The 22,179-nt window shown below is 38.8% G+C and overlaps 1 protein-coding gene across 4 annotated transcripts in view; it reads left to right on the top strand.

Moving 5' to 3' along the window:
* Positions 1-22,179, top strand: part of sws (patatin like phospholipase domain containing sws) — an 874,342-nt gene that overhangs the window by 180,144 nt on the left and 672,019 nt on the right. For all 4 annotated transcript variants that reach the window (XM_067138236.2, XM_067138235.2, XM_067138234.2 and 1 more), the window contains exon 7: positions 14,855-15,000. In XM_067138236.2, coding sequence (XP_066994337.1) covers positions 14,855-15,000 — 146 coding nt within the window. The remainder of the gene's footprint in view (positions 1-14,854; positions 15,001-22,179) is intronic.

The raw sequence follows: 22,179 nt of genomic DNA, 5'->3' as shown, positions 1-22,179 counted from the left end.
GGTGCAATTACTGCTTTTGTCCCATCTGAAGGTAGCTTACCAACACTCCACGCTAATTTGACTACTCTATGAAGCCATTTCATCCCTGCCTTCCCACTATACTTCACCATTTCAGGTCTTATTTCATCTATTCCTGCTGCCTTATGACAATGGAGTTTATTTACTATCCTTTCCACTTCCTCAAGCATAATTTCACCAACATCATTTTCCTCCTCCCCATGAGCTTGACTGTTTGCAACACCACCATGATGATTTCCTTTTACATTGAGAAGATGTTCAAAATATTCCCTCCACCTCTCCAGTGATTCCCTGGGATCTGTTATGAGTTCACCTGAATTACTCAAAACACTGTTCATTTCCTTTTTCCCTCCCTTCCTAAGATTCTTTATTACTGTCCAGAAAGGTTTCCCTGCTGCTTGACCTAGCCTTTCCAGGTTATTACCAAAATCTTCCCACGACTTCTTCTTGGATTCAACAACTATTTGTTTCGCTCTGTTTCTTTCATCTACGTACAAATCCCTGTCTGCCTCGGCCCTTGTTTGGAGCCATTTCTGATAAGCCTTCTTTTTACGTTTACAGGCTGCTCTCACTTCATCATTCCACCAAGATGTTCACCTTTTCCCATCTTTACACACACTTGTTCCTAGGCATTCCCTTGCTGTTTCTACTACAGCATCCCTGTATGCCACCCATTCACTTTCTATATCCTGAACCTGCTTACTGTCTACTGTTTGAAACTTCTCACTAATCATATCCATGTACTTCTAATTTCCTCGTCCTGGAGATTTTCTACCCTTATCCGTTTGCAGACAGATTTCACTTTCTCTACCCTAGGCCTAGAGATACTTAGTTCACTACAGATCAGATAATGGTCTGTATCATCGAAAAATCCCCGAAAAACTCGTACATTCCTAAAAGATTTCCTGAATTCAAAGTCTGTTAAGATATAGTCTATTATGGATCTGGTACCCCTAGCCTCCCATGTGAAGCGGTGAATAGCCTTATGCTTGAAGAATGCATTCGTAACAGCTAAACCCATACTAGCACAGAAGTCCAGCAAACGCTTCCCATTCTCATTAGCTTCCATATCTTCCCCACATTTACCAATCACCCTTTCGTATCCTTCAGTTCTATTCCCAACTCTCGCATTGAAATCGCCCATTAGCACTATTCTATCCTTGCTGTTCACCCTGACCACGATGTCACTCAATGCTTCATAAAACTTGTCAACTTCATCCTCATCTGCACCCTCACATGGTGAATACACGGACACAATTCTTGTCCTAATTCCTCCCACTGACAAATCTACCCACATAATTCGCTCACTTACGTGCCTAACGGAAACTATGTTGCGTGCAATGGTATTCCTAATAAAGAGCCCTACCCCAGACTCTGCCCTTCCCTTTCTAACACCCGTCAAGTACACTTTATAATCTCCTATCTCTTACTCCTTATCTCCCCTTACCCGAATATCACTTACTCCTAGCACATCCAGATGCATCCTCTTTGCTGACTCAGCAAGTTCTACATTCTTTCTTCCATAAGCCCCATTAATATTGATAGCTCCCCATCGAATTCCATTTCGTTCGCCAAGTTGTTTCCAAGGAGTCCCTCGCCTGTCAAATGGGAGTGGGACTCCATTACTCCCATAGGTCCGAGGCTTGCTTAAAGTGTTCTGAGCTCGGTAAATTCATGAAGCAGGATGCTGCCCTACTTGCACATAGTCCAAGTGAGGATCTCTCCTCTAACGGGTTATGGACCACCGGTGAATTGTGTAGTCCTAGCCGCCTGAGCACAAGGAGGGCCACGACTCAGAATATGTCCGAGATGCCCACTCCCATTCCATAGCAACTGGTATCCCGACTCTCAGGACCACTTACTAGGCCACTCAGCCGTTGCCCATGGTTCACGAACTAGGACGTGACTACAGTAACCCACAAACATGGACCATTAATAATAATAATAATAATAATAATAATAATAATAATAATAATAATAATAATAATAATAATAATAATGTTTAAAAAAGGGTGGTGTCAAGTGCAAACGTAGTACTTAGGTTGGAACACGAGTAACAGGAGGCCGAAACGCACGAAACGATGCACAGAAACAATGTGAGCATCACAAGATCAAAGGAAAGACGATAATGTGCACCACATAAAACACAGCAAAAACGGCAAATAAGAATTTTACCAAGAGAAACAGCACACGGATAAAAACTCAGGGAAAACACACGCAGACACACCAGAAATAAGAATAAACCAAAAGGAAACACAAAATTTAGAAAAAGCAAGGAAGAATTTTGACGGTTACCTAGAGCAAACAATGCACTTCGCCGTTATACACCACATATACTTCAAGTATGAACGCCATCTCCAAACAGTGACATAATTTCAACTATAAAAAATACACTCATACAATACAGTAACTCACACCGAGAAAGTTATGCACACAGTAATAAAACCTAATGGCGTACATTCATGGTGAACAATTATGCTCGGGTAACCTCCTCGTGTTATACCTAATTACTATGGCACTCACAATTAAGAATTTAAAAAAACTTATATAATAAACACTAATGTACTTAAGCTACTGTACAACACATTTTGTCCTCCTCGCTAGGCGAGGTATACCCTCCTTAATTAGCCGATCCCAAGCGGTTCAGCCATAATAATTTTAGTAGCAGCGCAGCTGTTAGACATGGCCATAGCGTCCAGTCACGAGCAAGTCCAACAGCCGAAAGATACACTCCACTCTTCGCCACATGGCGCGACACAGTCTAACACTGCTACACGCTCTGGCGGAGACCGCCAAAACCCATACAGTTGTTGTTGTTATGTGCACACATAGATGGCGTAGAAGTTCATGTAGCTGTCCACCATACAATGATACCTTGTAGAGGCACTACCAAACAGAAAACTATGTAACAAAGTCACAATTGCCATGTTTAGACGGAATAGATGACCAAAATGCTAACAGTTCAGAGCGCTCATGCATTAAAATAACCCAAGTCTACTAGATACAAGGTTTTAGTCATCCCATACTCCAAATGGTCTTGAATTCCAGTTTCATATAATCGTGGTATAATCACAGCTTCGTACAATAACTAGGCCGTGAACACGAGGTCCAGAGCGGAATGAAATAATCCACCAAAACTTACAAGTGCTGATAAGAGGCGCCATTTAAATATATGTCGCGTAGACAGTAGATTGTCCAAAGTATATGACATAACAAGCATATTTTGATAAATAACGCTTCAACGATGAAGTACTTGATTATATCATTTAGAGCACAGTTCAGTACTCTGTTCGACAAAACAGAACTTAAGCTATTCTTTGCAATATTGCTTCTTTCCTGTTACAAATTGGTCAGGACAGGAATATACCAGGAAACTGCTGAAGGTGAACATCATATTGGGGTAAGCACAGCAATGTCGTGCATTTGGTTTGAAGAAATTCTCCGATATTTACTTTTCTGTGGTAACTGTAAATGAGGCTGCAATGACCATTTTGGAATGTCCTGTTTGGACTATTCTAAATGAACGCTGGCTATGCCCAGTTTTACTTCCTCTTAAAACAAGAATCACCACCACTGTCCAATTAGGCTACCTAATATCACCGAGCTCGATAGCTACAGTCGCTTAAGTGCAGCCAGTATCCAGTAATCAGGAGATAGTGGGTTCGAGCCCGACTGTCGGCAGCCCTGAAGATGGTTTTCCATGGTTTCCCATTTTCACACCAGGCAAATGCCAGGGCTGTACCTTAATTAAGGCCACGCCTGCTTCCTTCCACTTCCTAGGCCTTTCCTATCCCATCGTCTCCATAAGACCTATCTGTGTCGGTGCGACGTAAAGCAAATAGCAAAAAAAAAAACCTAATATCAACTGTGTGTTGTCTACACCAGATACTAGTGTGAAATCTTGTTTCTAGTACTGATGAAAGAAAGCTTTAGCCATTGCTTTCTCTTTCCTTTATAATCATCTGCCATTTTCCATTCTTTATCAGATGTGATGGGTCTTAATTCAGCAACTTATTTTATATGGTTTTCTAATCAGTCTGATACTAAATACTAAACAGTCGTGCTCAGTACACTTTCACATTCATCAAGGTACCACATGTCCACATGCATGTTCATCAACAACTTTTGAACATCCTTGAGGGAATTTATCAGTTTTGTTTCATAATCTTTACTTACAGTGATTCACTAGTTGCATTGCTTTATCAGTACCCCAATACCTGTTGCATGAACATTTTTGGGTTGCTCTTCCAGCCATATATGCATCTCACATTTGACTTCATCATCTGCAGAATAGTTATCACCATGGTGAGCTTTTAGAATGTCAAACAGGTAAGACTTCTGACTAAGTTGGAAGTGTAGGAAGGTATTCTACAAGTTGCCATCCTAATTCATGATGTGTTTTTTCAGTTAATTAACCCAAGTAGGTCAAATATTGTCCAAATGGAACAAGACTCCTTTAATCAGTAGACTGGACATTTTGAATTCCAACCCAAAAAATGAACAGAACATCTGTTTGATGCAGCATTTACAGTCTCTTGTCACTTCTGCAAATAGATTAGCAGTACTCCTTCAGATTACCAAAAGATGTTCTGAATAGCATTGTTGTCTCAGGGTGTAACCTTGAATTTCTTGTTACAGAAGAAGCATTGAAGCATACTTGATACTGGTTGGTAATGATACATTCGTGATTCATCTCCAGTAACATTCCTACTCAGCATGTTTTCACCTTCATCAAAATGCCACTCAGTATGTTGCATGAATACAGTTTAATCGAGGGGAATTTTTCTACTCACCTGTACTTTTTAACTCATTTTATGTTCCTTAATTGTCTGGGCACCTAACCATGAGCACATGTTTTGGAAATTCAAACCATTGTATGTTGCTGTAAGCTAATCCATGAGAACACACACTATTGTAGTCCTGAGCTATCTGTTGTACTTGCCTGTCAGCTTGAAATATCTCCATAAGCCATGTTGTTACTTCTGTGACAGTCCTAACAGGCTACAAGACTGGTGTTCATAAACACAATTTTATTTTCTCACTAGTATACCATTGTATGTGGCAAAGATTTCTATCTGTAAATTGGAGACACTACTTGACGAGTCTCCTTTGGAGAAAGTCTCATTCTTCACATGAAATGCAATATAGCTAACTTCAAATATACACTCCTGAAGCATATGCAACATTTTTAAACAATACTGTTTATGCATACTAATGTTACCGAGCAACCAGTGACCTGCATTGCGCTCTTGCAGCTCTTGCCAGTTTGCTTCAGATTTATTGACTCGTATCAGGCGAGCTGGTGAATTGTCGAATCATCTGAGTTAATTCAAGCTGCTTTGCAGACTGCAAGATTGCTGAGTTGGAAGAGAATAGGAAACTGGATTGTGCTACTACTTGCTGATATCTTGAGAATCTCATCGGTATTATATTTTGTCTTGTTACAAAATTGAATTTAAGGTGCAAACAAGATCCAAACCAATTTCTAAATTTTCATTTTAGCAATAATTGTTTCATCTTTTAGTTGATCACTAATCTACTACAACTTACAACAGTAAATATTTGTAATTATATGCATTCTGGATTGCATTTTTGTTGCATTTGACTAGCCTTTTATATAACCAGGTTTGTCCCGCTTAATGGTAATGTCTACTGTGGAGCTCTGCTATCATAATCATCATCATCATCATCATCATCATCATCATTTCTCTACTGCAACAAGCCAGGTGCTGTTGTTTATGAGCCTTCTCCAGTTCATCTTCTCTGTCCACAGCTGATGTTCTACTTTTTGCTGCCAAGTTATATCACAGTTTGCTAGGTCTTGGCAAATTAGTTTTTCCCAACCATCACGAGTATACTCTGGATCCTCTCGTATATCTATACCTTCATAATCTTAACTCTAAGTGTCCCAACAGACTCCTGTCAAATGCAAATTTTTGTCAGATATTCTCATTCCATATTTTGTCTCTCTTTTGGAGACAAGAACAGAAGAACTTCAGTGGTCTGTTAGCAACTTATTGCAGGTCCAGTCAGAGTTACTGCTTCCAATCTGTAACTTAAAATTCATACAAAATATTCATGTATGGATATGAGAGCTGGATGCTGAAACAAGCAGACAAGAGAAAGATCAATGCTTTTGAACTCTGGTGTTGACGAAGGCTTTTACGAAGGTCAATCAAATATAAACTGGATTTTTGTTCCTGAACATCAGCAGTTGGTAGAATAGGCCCCACGCTTCTGCTATGCTTAGGTGGGACCGTTAGGAGTGGGGAGAACGTGCTGTTAGATATTTTCCGCCGTTTCGTCGGTGTTGGAGCAACAGGTGCACCCTTCCACCGCACAACGCATAATTATAAAATTTCTTGCTCGTGAAGGAGTTAGAGTGGCGGAAATTTGCCAGAATTTAACTGAAGAGTTCAGTGATTAAACATTGTCAAGGACGCGTGTTTGCCTGGCATAAAAAATTCAGGGAAGAACGAGAACGTGCGGAAGGTCAGCAACACAGTCGCCGTCCTCGGACCAGCATTACAGACGAAAACATTTGTGCGGTTAAAGACATTATTGCTGATTGATTTTTTGCATGAATGACACACAATCAGTGCCGCTTACTACTGCGAGTTGTTGAAGGCAAGGGTTGCATGTCACCGCAAAAGACAAGACAGGTCATCTTCCCATACCGTAGCCTACAGGAAATGCACTGGACTACACTTGATCATCCTCCTTACAGCCCAGACTTACCGCCCTGCAATTTTCATTTGTTCAGACCACTCAAAGAAGCTCTAGGAGGGCAACGAGAGTGTGGAAGACTTCATGAGCAACTGGCTGGTGACATGACCCTGTTCTTTTTTACGATGAGGGAATCAAAAAGCTGCCCATATGCTGGGACAAATGCATTTCTGAAGCAGGAAACTATGTGAAAAAATAAATTGTAATTGCCTTGTGTTTTTCGAAAAATTCATTTAAATAAAAAATAAAATCCCATTTATATTTGATCCCTCCTCGTATGAATACCATGAACAAGTCACCAAGCCACACATCACTGGTTGGTAAGATTATGAAGCTCTGACTAGCATACTTTGACCATGTTATGTAATCAGATTCCTTGGAAAAAGTAATCATGCTTGGAATGATCAGTCGAACAAGAAGACCTGGCTGCCAGAAGTCATGTTGGATAGACACTTCCTAAAGCAGACACCACTCTCACCCTGGAACAGCTGAATTGGTTCATAAAGAAAGGGCTTCAGTCCATTTTAGCTAATTGTTGGGAAATCAATAAAAACTATCTGGATATTTTACTATCATAATAGAAATGTAAAAATTGTTGCTATTAAATAAAGAATGCATATTAGGATTCCTCTGAACATATTTCATGAATTTATCATCAGTAGTTGAATTATACAGATTTTTTTAAATCTTGTGGACTGATGACCTTTCTTTATAAAAGAGGTTTACAACTTTTACTATCATAATAGAAATGTAAAAATTGTTACCATCAAATAGAGAAAATATATTAGGATTCCTCAACATATTTCAGGAATTTATCATCAGTAGTTGAATTATTCAGATTTTTTAAATCTTGTGGACCGATGACCTTCCTTGATAAACGAGGTTTACAACTGAGTAGCATAAAAGTAGGGCTTCAGTCTGGACCGATGCCCTTCCTTTACAAAACTCTAACTTTCCAATCCCAATATCACAGTGAAGGAGAGGCTTGACTGATCTCTTTTCTTTATAAAATGATGTGTTGACCATTCAAGATGAGAAATTCAATGTTAACTGAATTTCGAAAAAAATGTGACTAATGCCCTTTCTGTATGAACCAATTCAACTAAAGGAGGCAGTGTGGAATAAACACTTGGTGGACAGCTGATTCATAGAATCACTGTAGATCATTCTTGCCTGAGCAGATGGCATCATTATCATGTTTTGCACATTATGATCCTAGAAGCTTGGGGAAATGTATCATCTGGAGCTCCATTGTCTCTAATTGATTTTATTATGGTTGTATGTTGATTTACCTTCCACATATAAAATCAAATCAAAATCACTGTATTTGCAAATGAGGTGTGTCTACCTTGGCAAATTATGCACAAAAATACATTATCAACACTAAATTTTAATTTAAAAAGGTAAAGAAGAAATTTTCCTATAATACAGTATTATACAATTTACACTAACAATTTCTCTATTAAACATACAGCTCATCCTTAATAAATTTATATTATTTACAAAATTCTACTCATAATATCTTCTGTACTTTCCACACATAATCAACTCATATGCAGTGTGTGGAATCACTTCAAATAATACTGTACAACTGCTGTAAAATTTTAATTTACATTGCATTTTTAAAAAAACCCATTTTGGTACCTAACATGCATAACGACCTGCTGTGTCTTAACCAGAGCCCCTTTTGCCACCGCTTTTCAGTGTTCCTAAAGGGCCTTCACAGCTACCGTAGCAGTCATTAGGTTAGACCTACCTTTGCATAGGTCGTGCTTTGAATCTCTCTTCATTGACCTCCAGGATATATCCTGATTTTAAAATTAGTTTCTGCTTGCAGCTCATATCCAAATTATTGTAGTCAGCACTGGCAAATTTTATCCTGATTAGATGCAGCACCAGATAGTTTTCTGATCTCCATATTGGAAATACAATTCTGCACAGTGATTCCAACCAAAATTTTGAGATTTGTCTGTCTACAACACAACATTCTCACTTGTGTCAGGTCCTCATTAAGACTTTGATTGTTTCTATTTCTTGAGGGTCTGACATCATATGAAGTGGAACCTCAATTTTCTGTTCCCGAAACAAAATTTTCTCAGATTATTTGTTCAGATTATATGGTCCTGCGGGCATCCTAATTTCATGTATTAAAATTCCTTAATTATCCATTCCTCAAAGAAACTATTTCCTGCATCAACCACCCAAAGATTTGTTTCATCAATACTAAATCCTCTATAAAGCACTTGCGAAAGAATAAGTACATCATACCTACAGATATTTGTTTTTGAGTACTGTAATTGCATTAATTAGAACAAATACCAGGAAATGATCAGTGGTGAAATTGCTTAAGAGACCATCTTTGCATTGCATTCGCCTATTTAGGGAAACTATGGGATCATAAACCAGTGAGGCTGCAGCAGATGGAGGACAGCGCATTCTGACAGCTCTACTTGAAGATGGAATGAGTTTAGTCAAATGTTCACTACTTGTAAAAAGAAATCTGCAATATGTCCAGGGTTTGATGTTTATTTTTGGCAGACTTTTTACCATTGTATCGCTAAGCAGGTTTTCAGCATTTCTGTCAGGGAACTCAGTCAGCGGACTTTCAGACAGGAATCGAACTTGCTTCTTCCTAACATGAGTCTAGTATTTTCATTTGGTTGGATACCTTGTATGATCATCCTTGTGGAGTATTCTGTACAAGGCATCCACTGGCTTGTGCATTGTTGTTGCGAGTTTTCTGTTGAATGTTTCATTTATTTAGCTGTGTAGCTAGCTGGTGAAAACTTACACTTTATGCAGTGGTGTTTAAGTTTGCTTATGATAAAATTATGCAATCTGTAAAGCATGTGAAATCCATGCAAGAAAACTTTGGACTATAGAGGAAAAGTTGAAAGGAATTTTACTGAAAAGGAAGTATAAATTACAAAATGGTCAGGTTTACCTGATTCCACTCTGAATACCTTAATAAATTAAAAACAAGAGATACGTGAACAGGTACAAAAATGTGTGACGTCTGCAAAGAAGAGAAAAATGGGGAAGGAAGCGAGGTATTTCAATATGGAAGCGATTCTCTTTTCTTGGTATCAGCAAACTTTGACATTGAAAATTCTGCTGGATGGTACGATCTTGGCAAGGAAATGCTCTAAGCATCACAGAAAGAATACATACATACATACATACATACATACATACATACATACATTACCATTATAGACTGTTATGCCTTTCAGCATTCAGTCTGCAAGCCTCTGTGAATTTACTAAACATTGCCACAATTTGCAACTAGAAAGAATGTATGTTGAAATTTTTTTGGCTTTGAATGTATCAATTTCCTGGTTTAAGGAGCGCCTTGGGCTGGTGTATAGAAATCTTGCCAGCCAGAGTGCTGCAGTTGATGGTTTAGCTGTGAAGGAGTGGAAAGAAAATCTTACCAAAGATGGTTGAAGGATTCGAACCGAAAAACATCTATCGTGCGAATGAAACCTGCCTATTTTTCAGTTGCTTACTGGATTGCATGGTGAGCCTCCATGGTTCAGGTGGAAGCGCACCGGCCTTTCACCACTGGGTTCCGTGGTTCAAATCCTGGTCTCTCCATGTGAGATTTATGCTGGACACAGTGGAGGCGGGATAGGTTTTTCTCCGGGTACTCTGTTTTTTCCTGTCATCATTCATTTCAGCAACACACTCCATTATAATTTCATTTCATCTGTCAGTTATTAGTCATTGCCCCAAAGGAGTGCTACAGTCTTTTGCTGCCACCACAATTCCTATCCTCACCGCTTGATGGGAGCTTCATTCATGCCATCCCTGACCCAGTCGAATGACTGGAAACAGGCTGTGGGTTTTCATTTTTCATTGGATCGCATGCCAGCACTTGAAGAAGAAACTTTTCTAGGATAGAAAAGTATAAAGGACTGCATGACTGTTTTGTTGTACTGTAACAGTGTTGGGTCGGGCAAGTGTACACATCATCATAGGTAACGCAGCAAAACCAAGATGCTTGAAGTGTGTTGAGAAGTTACGAGTGTGCTATAATTTATTTATTTGTCTTTTTGAAAGTACACAGGCAGTAGGCCCAAAGCAGTACCTTCTTATCACAACAGTACTTATAATGCATACATGTAAGTAAAGATAATACATAATAATAATAATAATAATAATAATAATAATAATAATAATAATAATAATAATGTTGAAGATAATAAAGACAAGGAAGAAGAATGAATGGAAAACACATATACTGAAAAAATGACAACCAAGAGTACATCAATGATTATTTTTACACCATGAAAATTACTGGAATTGAAACAAGGATAGAAGTATTATGTGAGCGGTAAAAACCTGGATGACCACAGAATTTTGAAAATTTTTTTGTGGTCTGGGTGCTTCTTCAAGAAAGATAGTTTGGTTTCTAGATAGCTGTGCTGCTCACACACAGGAACTTAACAAATGTGAATTTTTCTATCCCCCGCACTGCACCATTGTCCTCCAGCTTCTAGATTGTGGTGGTGATTATTTGCTTCAAAGGGTACTACCGCAAGCAACTGGAGCAAAGTGCTGTATGTACGTTGGACACTGAGGAAAAAGTGTGAAGATAAACTTCAGTATTCTGCAGGCAGTCCACTTTGTTTTATCAGCATGGTTCCACATTTTGTCTGCCACAGTTCAAAACAAATGTGTAGTTTTGGTGAAAGCAGAGATATGAATGACACCAACACTGCCAGCTAAGAATTTATTAGTTGAGGACTGGCTGAAGCTTGCGCCAGTGGATGTTAACTTTGACATGCATGCAATAGTAGACAGTGAGCTCACTACTTGCAACGTAATGAGCATAGAACAGCTGTGTAACAATGCACTGCTGCAACACCGCAAGCACCGTGCATAAGATTGCAGGTGAGGGGGAGGACAAAGAAGAAATCAAACCCATGCTTTTGTTTGCCGAAGCATTAGCCTCCTCCAACACTGACAAAATTTACACCTACGTCTCCACGTATAACACAGATGGCAGTCAATTGCAGAACTTTTATATGTTAAGGAAGCACTGTACCACGTTAATTAAGACAAAACAAAAAGCAACTGACCATTAAAGACTTTTTCTTTAGAAAATGACTATTCTGTTGCTGAAGAAATAAAATATGGCAGTCACATGTTTCTGTGACAGGAACTGTTATGACCTATGCTTATTTGTATGTATTCAGGTATGTTTTTAACTGCGGTAGGTTCAGTTGAATAGCACTTGTAATTATGCCTGTCATGCAAGTCACGTTTCTCACCTGTTTATCAACCAAAAATTGTAAAAGAACGGTACTGAGGCTTAACGCCTTGAACAGGGTGGCCTTGAAGTTCATTGCATTGAAAAGATGAGAATGAGTACATGGATATTTAGAAATTTCATGATCCGTATTGAAGTGGGATTACAATAATTGTAATTAATAGGGGTCCTATTCAGTACACAGACATTTATTAGTGTGAATCAATCACATTTCGTTCACATGAGGTACTAGTTTCGGCACTAAACTTGTGCCATCAGCCAACGAGTCAAATCATGCAAACATAATAACTTAAAAACAACATTAAAACACACTGTAACACCTGCATAGATGCATATTAAATAAAATATGGTACATGATGATGTTGCACTTTAGCATAAAATATTTTTTAAATGATGATGACTCCATTGTTTTGTACATATGGAGGTTTGTCCAGCTTGTATATGTCTTTAGTTCTTTGATCTTGTTGAAATTACACTGCAGAGTTTAAAGTCATATGACGTTAACACTTTTGTTTGATCTGTGGTTTGGTTGCGAAAATAAATGTGCATATGATGGACTTGGTTAGACCCAAAGAATTAATTCTCACTTCAATATGGGTTTTTTGGAACTTTGAGCAACCTGTTTGATCGGCGGAAGGAGCTGGAGGACCCCTATTAATTTCAATTATTGGAATGAGTACATGATCAAAATAAATCTGAAACAGAAGTAATGGAATGCAGCCAAATTAAGTCAGGTGATGCAAAAAATGAGATTTTGTAGGGGGAAGGGGGCAATGGAAGTAACCATGAAAGAGGACGTTAGATATTAATGTGGTTATGGTAAATAACATATGTTTCGATGAGCTTGCTAATCCAAGTTGCTGAACTGAAAATGAAAGAAATTTTAATGGAAAAGTGACAAAGTTTTCCTCGTAAAACTAAATTTAAGTATCGATTTTTTTAACTCGTGAATTTATGTAGGAGTTTTTCTAAGATTATAATTGTACATCATTATTGTGATGTCCAGCCAAATTGTTGATTTAATTCATTCCTGTTTCCTGTATTGTATGTTTTTCTTTTGGTCCCTAAAAAAAAAAAAGATAGAAAGGAGAATCTAGGTTCTGCTGTATTCAGTTGTCTATTTGTTACTTACAGCCCAGTTGCACCAGTTGATATTTCCATTTGATGGTTTGCCATAGGAGTTCAAGCTTTTAGTAGTGAACAGAGATATCAGCATAGGCAAGGGTTGAGAATAACCGTTGATACAGCTCTGTCAGCACAGTATCCGTCAGAAGTGTGAACAGTAATAGTGACAGCTCCAAGCCCTTGTGAATGCTGGTTGTAATACAAAAATAATGCCTAAACAACAGGTACATCCAATTGACAAGAACTATGAAACATTGGGTTGTCAAAGGACTATCCAAATCAGGTCTTGTTATGCAGTCAAAGACTTTCTCAGAGTGACTTGTTCCATGTTTTTTCCTGAACCAGAAGCTATGTAAATACATATCCACCTTGGTTTTCAGTCATTTAGATAATCTGTTATATAGTTTTTTTTTAGATTGCATTAACATATTTTCATCATTTGATCCAAAAGTCAGATCAAACTGTAATTTAACACCTTCAGTGGGATTTCCCTTCTTTTTGGAGGTAGGACATAATGCTCCATTGTTAGTCGGTGTGTGCTCATCCCTCTGAAGATTTGGCTGAAAAGTAATGTTAACTAGACTGTACCTACGTCATTGTGGCAAGGTTATCTTGGCCAGTGGACTTTACTGGTTTCCTTTGCTTTGGAACAATCTTGACTTTGTAAATGTGGATCCTTGGACTACAGTGGTGTTTGAAATTTGCTGGTGGAGAATACTTCAGTCAAAATATTTTCAAAATAGCTTCTTCAGGGGGTCTCTCACTTTCTTCTAATCAATCAGCAATTTTCCTTATAGCTCTGACTTTTGTCACTCTTCTCTTTGTGTCTTGTTCAACATGGGCTGCATCGTTTTCCTTCCTACTCCCTTCTTGTCCATTCAGTTAGCTGGGAGAAGACTATGTCTTCCACAGGCACTGTGGTGAATTTTATCCTCAAATATTGCCCTAAGGCATCTTCAAAGGTTATCAATGATAGACTGTTTGTGGAGTATAGGTGCTGTAGAAGAGGTTTCTTCTGCAATTCATGCAATTTCCATCAGACAGACATCAGTGCTGAACTTTCTAGGCAGAACTGTCAAACTTTCTGATACAATAATACTAATGTTGTTTCCAATGTGCGACTACCATTGAAAATAAGTTTATATCCACATTATGTCGTACAATTTCCTTCTGCTCCATCGTGTTTCCTCCATTGCATAAGCAATGATATGTTTCTTCTCAAGTCTCTTTGCCAGTTTGCTGTATCATCCATACATACAGTAGTACTGACAAGAGAGCAACACAAGACGAGATGTGTAGGTTAGTTTAATTGTCACAATTTTACACGTGCAAGCATGACTGAATTGCTTGGCTGCAGGCTTGTACACTGCTCTTTTTCTCTGGAAATCCTAGAAGAACTTTGCACCTTAAACAACACTACAGTTTTCACTATCATTTTCAGAACAATATACACTGTATAAACCTTTTTTTTTCTTTATTTTTTGTATACAGTATGGTTTTTGAGTTTTATTGTGGTCCCATCAAGTTTGCACAGCTCTTTACTAGTTTTACTGGTTTACATAGTATTTTGTCTGTATTTAGAGCCTAATTCCCTACCTTGAGTTCTCTCCCTAAACCTGTATTTTTCTTCATCATTGATCTTGAATGATTTGTCATGTGCTGTGCTGTCAAATTGTTTATCATAATGTTTTAATCATCACTCTTTTTCAGGTGACGCTGATGAAAATGTGTATGTTGTTCAAAATGGAAAGATTAATGTTTTTATTACTGGAAGTGATGGTAGTGTGATTACCCTCAAATGTGTGAAAACAGGAGAGTCGGTTACTTCCCTTCTCAGCTTTACTGATGTCCTAACGGTAAGCCTTTGATTCATTGTACTTTTTAGCATTACAGATGTGTCATGTGAATGTCACTTACAATCTTTGATACCGACATGTTAAGATTAATGAGAAATTTTAGAAAATCTCCTGAAATTTATGTGTTTCTGGTAGTTATGAGAGTAATAACTTATAAGTTAATCTTAATACGTAGACTTTCACGACCACTAAATGACATTATGATAATTATTTGGAAATATTAGGTCATGTACAATTATTAGTTGACGCGTTTCGATCCTGCAACCAGGATCGTCTTCAGAGCAGTAACAAAGCATAATGGCAACTGTCACTCCATAGTAACCAGACTCAAGGTAGAGAGACCCTGTTAGAAATATAGTTCATTTCAGGGCATCCAGAGTCACAGAGAAAGATGTTGATGAGTTAGCTATGGAGGGTTGCCATGATCTACTCAGCACATAGCTGTCACCTTTGTTAAAATTATTTGGGCATTTAGCAATTTCTATGGCATGCTTATTTCTAGTCTTTAAATAACCATTTAAGTCATCATCACTTCCACTTTTCCAACTGGCACCAGGTGGGGGCAAATATGGTTACTCTCCATTTTGTCCTGTCTCTCCACCATTCGTCATCCAACACTGTGTTCCAGTCTAGGTTCCATTGTCCTATGTCCTTTACAGAGTCTGTCCATCGTAATCTTGGTCTCCCTTGTCCTCCATCATCTGTCTTTTGAGTGCTTGTCTTGGGAGTCTTCCTTCTTTCATCTGCTTGACGTGTCCAAACTATCTCAATCTGTTCTGTTCCAGTTTGTCATTTAGTTTATGCACATTTAGCTTTTTTTGTATATCTTCATTTCTTACTCTATCTCTCCTTGTCTTCTGGACCATACTCCTCATAAATTTCATTTCAGCTGCCTATGCTGTCATCTCTCTGAGTCATTGTCCAGGTTTCTGCTGCATATGTCATTATAGATAAGTAATATCCCTTGTACATTAATTCTTGAGCCTTCATTGGTACATCTTTAGTCCATATTAATCTCTGTACCTGGTGGTGAAATGCACTCCCTAGTTGTATCCTACTAATTTCCATATCCAATCTTCTTCTTCTTTTTTTTTTTTTTTTTTTTTTTTTTTTTTTTTTTTTTTTTTTCAGTTCACTTCCCAAGTATTTGAAGTGTTCTACTATTTCCAGTTCCTTTTCCTACTTTACTTCCTCTACTCATCACCCTTGTCTTGCTCTTTTCCATGTTGATCCTCGATCCCCATCATTCAATCCTTCTATATAGTATATTCAGCTGTTGTATTACCACCTCCTCATCTTCTCAGCCGGTTGAGGCACTGGCCTTATGACCCCAGCTTGGCAGGTTCGATCCTGGCTCAGTCCGGCGTTATTTGAAGGTGCTCAAATACATCAGCCTCATGTCGGTAGATTTACTGGCACGTAAAAGAACTCCTGCGGGACTAAACTCTGGCACCTCGGCATCTCCGAAAACCGTAAAAGTAGTTAGTGGGATGTAAAGCAAATTCTCAGATCACATCGTCTGCAAACATCATTACATTCATTCTTTTCCCTCCTTAATCTTCCCTTGGTGCCTTTACGATGTCATCCATCACCATTCTGAACCGTAAAGGTGACACACTCCCTTGTTTTAGCCCATTATCAATTCCAAACCATTCTTTTCTACCCACTGTTGTCTTCACACAGCTGTAACAGCTGTATCATTGTTATTAGTTCCTTGCCAATGCCCCTGTGTGTCAGGCTTTCCCAAACTTTTGATCTGGAGATACTGATTACTCTATCCTTCCCATATTCCCAGCTTTTTCATGATATGTCTCTGAATGAAAATGGATTCTACTGTTGACCTTCCACTCCTGAATCCAAATTGTTCGTCTTGTAACTGACTTTCCACCTATTCTCTAATTCTTCTCTCCAATATCCTTTCCATTATCTTGGCAACATGGGAAAGGATGGTGATTCCTCAGTTGATACTGCACATCTTTCTCTTTACTTGAATATTGGTATTGAAATAAATTTGAACTAAACTTTCAGAGATCTTGTTTTACAATAATGCATTATACAGTTACCAACATACACAGATAAAGTTTACTATAGGGATTAAGTTTACCTACCGAGCTCGATAGCTGCAGTCGCTTAAGTGCGGCCAGTATCCAGTATTCGGGAGATAGTAGGTTCGAACCCCACTGTCGGCAGCCCTGAAAATGGTTTTCCGTGGTTTCCCATTTTCACACCAGGCAAATGCTGGGGCTATACCTTAATTAAGGCCACGGCCGCTTCCTTCCCACTCCCAGCTCTTCCCTGTCCCATCATCGCCATAAGACCTATCTGTGTCGGCGCGACGTAAAGCAACTAGCAAAAAAAAAAAAAAAAAGTTTACCTAACATACCACCACACCAAAAGGCAGTGGCCTTTTGCAGAATAATATTAATAATAATAATAATAATAATAATAATAATAATTAAAAAAAATGAAACAGATGCACATAAGAATAAACCAGGCAGGAATAGAGCAAATAAGATGTTTGTATAATAATGTTGATTATGTTCAAGCAAGTTATAGTTTGACAATCACTCCTAGTTTGTTTCTGGTGGCATACACAATTCATTGATACGATGCATAATGGTACCAGAACTGGTGTTGACAGTAGCCACCCTGGCGAGACGGTCATCTCTGAGATGGACCATTTCCATCAATCCTCTTTTCCATTGAAGAGGAGGCAGGTTTCATCCTCGATGAGCACAAGATCAGCAGGATGTAGGTTAGGATGCTCTTTTGTCCTCTTGTATCGTTGCTGACGTGTGTTGAGATAGTCCCTATACCATGTTTGGTTGTACTCTTTTACTTCAAGTGTTGGAACATTATATTTTGACCTCATGTTACTCTTCATTTTCGAATAATATGCTCTAATGACAGGCCTACTTTGTCATGCTATGACCGTTAACAAATGACTTTCCCCCCCGTAATGAGAGTTTCTTGTTGATAGTTCTTTTGTGCCTTTCTAGCTGCTCATTAAACAACTCTAGTCCAGGCTGAATATTCTCTATACTTCCCTGATAGCTCTGTACGTGCCTTTTCAACATTATTTTTCAACAATCTGCTACGTAAATTTGGGGCTGGATATCACCTGTTAGTTTATCAGTGGTAGTGTTTGAATTTCTGCTCTTCACTGAAAAATGACACTCAGTAGATCAAAGTCAAATGAACTTTCTTGGCTATCATCTGGGTCACTCTTCAATTTAATTTCTCTTACTGCAGGTGAGAAATTGGTACTTTTTCCATAGTTTGTTAAGCTTTTTCCAATTCCAGACTGGTGAGGGTGCAGTTCTTTTACTCTATTCATTACTTTATCTGAATGTGATAATTTGCTGTCCTTTCATACTTGTAACATATTCATTCCTTTACAGTGCACTTTACTCCTGCTTCTCAGTATTCTGTCACTTCCATTTTTATCCCGTACGGTGGTATCGATGAAATTTTTCTCGTATTCAACATGCTCTGGTGAATGAATTTCATTAAAAGAAATAAATTTCATTATAACAGATCTGTATTGAACTGTGATTACAATAGAGTTAAAATAATGTATTAATTTCAATACAAATTGTACGGAGTTTAAATTACATATATGTTTAAGGACTAGTTTCGACCTAACAGTAGGTCATCATCAGCCTAAAGCAAATTAAATACATAAGTATCGAAGAAATTAAACAATGTAAAGACACATAATGTCCCAGAACTGTACATACCATGTGAGAAACTGAGATAAGATATTAAAGATGTACTGCACTTTGTTAAAAAATAGACTTATGATAGAGATACATAAAAAGTCCAGTGCGCTGTACAACATTTAAAAGTTGTTAGAGATAGAAATCCTTAAGTTGTTGGTCAAGGAATTCAATATATGCTGGCTCTGTAAAGATGCTGTTATCCATACGAAGAACAACTGAGCCGAAGTCACGTCATTTTCTTTAGATATACGTAAATGTAATAACTAGAGACTAGAATTATGGGCACTAAAAACAGTTAAAATAGGCAGGCATATAGGCTCTTAAATTAGCCAAACTAGGCATGCAAATAGGCACTAATGTGTAAAACAGGCAACAAAATAGGCATGAAAAAATACTTGTATAATCAATTACTATAAAAGTAATTTACATCAAGCAACTTTTCAATGTTTTCCAGTAACAATCTTGTTCTTCTGTCGGGTAGACCGTTTTGTACTTATTATTTATTTCATATCAGTGTGCTGAAAAAACTTAAAATATAAATAAGGTATTATATACAAACAAAACAAAGTACATTTTATGTCACAAAACATGTTTCACACAATGTCTACCCAGAAATGGGCAACAGAAATTCCCTCTTCAGTGGCTTGAATCAAGTCTTGAAGTGTACAACGAACAGGGCAGGACTGACAGTCATACAGGTGTTGGGTAGTTTGTTGCTCCCCACAATCGCAGAAGTCTGACTGATCTTTCAAATGACCCCATTTTTTTAGGTTATCCTTGGATTTACCTACTCCACTCCTCAAACGATTCAGTGCCTTCCAGGTTGTCCATTCCAAATGATGACCAGGGGGTGGAGATTCAGAAGACACCATCCAATCAGAAAGATGCTCCATTTTTGCTCGCCACATATCACAACGTGCTGTTCTTGTTGGTTTATCCAGCGCGTTGGAGACATTGAGGAAACTTTTCCTGGACTTCAGTATTCTGGGTGGAGGTCGATGTCCAAATAATGGGTGGTTGCTTGAGAGATCCACCTTCGACTTCTCTTGCCTTGCAAACGCTTCTCGCCGAATGTCTGGAGGAGAAATACCAGCCAAGCAGTAGTTTGTCAGTGGGAGTAGGTTTCAGACACCCAGTTACTATTCTGCATGTTTCATTAAGGGCTGCATCCACCCACTTCGTATGGGCTGACCTGAACCAGACAGGACATGCATACTCAGCTGCAGAGAAACTCAGAGCAAGAGCCGAGGTTCTTAACAGAGTTGGATGGGCTGCTTGCGCCAAGTTTATGGAGGATGTTATTTCGGGCTGAGACTTTCTGTCCAGAGTTAACACAGTGGTTCTTGTATGTTAAGGTCCGGTCTAAGGTGACACCCAGGTACCTTAGTGTAAAACAATGCTGCAGTTGCTTACCCTCCCATGTCACGCACAGCTGTCTAGTAGCTTCTCGATTTAGAAGATGAAATGCACACACCTGGGTCTTAGTCGGGTTTTGCAGTAGCCGATTCTTCTTATAGTACACTGAAAGTTCCTTAAGTGCATTTGAGAGCTGCATTTCAGTGGTTTGAAAGTCGTTGCACTGGACCGCTAAAGCCAAGTCATCGGCATAAATGAAGCTTCTTGTATAGGAAGGCCTTGGCTGGTCATTCGTGTAGATGTTGGATTGGCGAGAGGACACTGCCCTGGGGAAGTCCATTCTGTTGATCCCTCCACCTACTGTACTTTCCTTGAAACTCAACAAAGAACGGGCGATTCTTAAAAGGTCCTTTTCAAGACCACAGTTGTGATTATGTCCATAAACATCGAAGGAATGTCCCTTGTAAAAGAAGAACTGTTGCAGAATTTATGTAAGGAACATGGCTGTGATGTCCTTTGTGTACAAGAAATCCATTGAGACAATAATCAGAGCAGGCCAAGAATTTCTGGCATGCGTTTAGTGGTCAACAGCATGGAAGTGCAATATTTGTCAAACCATTTTGTACTGAGAGATAGATCTCTCAACATCACAGTAAGTGATTGGACAAAACTTGAATGAAGCCACTTCATCTGGTTTTAGTTCAACTGCTTCATCTACCTCACCTCGTAGCACCCTGACTACTTTTACCGTCTCTTTCCGTCATGGATTCTGCTGCAGGACTCTTATGGAACTTTTAGCTGACAGCGGCTACCTTCCCAGAGGTTTGGTCAAAACTTCTCCTGACTTCTTCCACAACCCTAAATGACACCACCAGGGGAAAGCCACTCTTCTCCAACTCGGTGATTGCTCCCGGCAGCTTGTTGAAGTTTGAAGATGCTCCAGTTTATGCAGGGGGATATTAGCTCCCACCATTGCAGTGCACAGGTCTAGAGAATGTTGTTGGTCGCTGTTTACAGTGGACAGGTAGAAAAGCTGCGAAGACGCAGCTTTCTGTACTCGTGTCAAATGCATCGCAGTATTTCTATGCTGATCCATATGGTATCTTTTCACATTTGGTCTGAAAATTAATAAAATTGGCATAAATTACAATGTTCCTATATCTTAAATTTCTACAGGTGGGCTAAAGTCAATATTGCTTAGTATAATCATGCATTTGTTTCATAAAAAAAGAAAAAGACATTTAGAGGTGATGTTTCTAGAAGTACAAAACTTTAAAGTAGGAACAAAAGAATTCGTCATTTACATGGAAATATGTCCTCAAAAATGTTCAGTTATAATCTGGCAGTTTCCTGTCGAGTTCACCGGCTGAAAAAATAATAAAAATGACATGAAACGATACCTGAGTAGCGTAGAGGAGAGATCCTTCCTATATGCTTGCCAGGCACTCGCCAAGCTGCCCCTAGCAGTATTCTTACTTATATAGAAGAATTAAAACGGAGGAACTATAAATCTCAGATTTGTGAACATTTTGTATGTTGCTATTCGCCGGCTTTGGTCCGCCGGGTCAGCTGTCATGAAGACTATTTTCTGTTGCTTGCGATAGATCCTGCATCATGTGTGCCCACAAGGCTGCCACCCTCATTGAAAATTAGAAAACCGCGTGATTTGAAACTGTCGTGGCATGCGCCCATAACCTTACTTTTTGTCACAATTTAGCAAGACTCTAGATGGTATGCTAGAGCTTACGCACCCAAGACTCTCTTTACTTGCCCCACCAGCACAGCGGTTACTAACCGGACCTTACCAATCCAGACCAACGGTCTTTTCACTGGCTTGATCTTGTAAAGAAAGTATTTGCAGCCTTGTAAAACACGCTGTGACATCGTCCAAGCCGTGCCATCCTGTAAGTCTAGCCTCTTTGACATTGTCCTAGCGGCACCACATTCGATCTTCATCCTATGTTTCGCAAAGGCTTAGCGGAAGCGTAATAGAGTTCACAAGAGCCTACACATACTGCTGGTGAAAGTTACACACGATTTAAAAAAATTAAATTTCAGTTGTAGTCCGCTTCTGTGGTGTATTAGTTAGCGTTGATTAGCC

This window comes from Anabrus simplex, chromosome 1 (genome assembly GCF_040414725.1).
Source record: "Anabrus simplex isolate iqAnaSimp1 chromosome 1, ASM4041472v1, whole genome shotgun sequence".
NCBI lineage: Eukaryota > Metazoa > Arthropoda > Insecta > Orthoptera > Tettigoniidae > Anabrus > Anabrus simplex.
The sequence above is the reverse complement of the archived record's forward strand: the minus strand, read 5'-3'. Positions and strand labels throughout refer to the sequence as shown.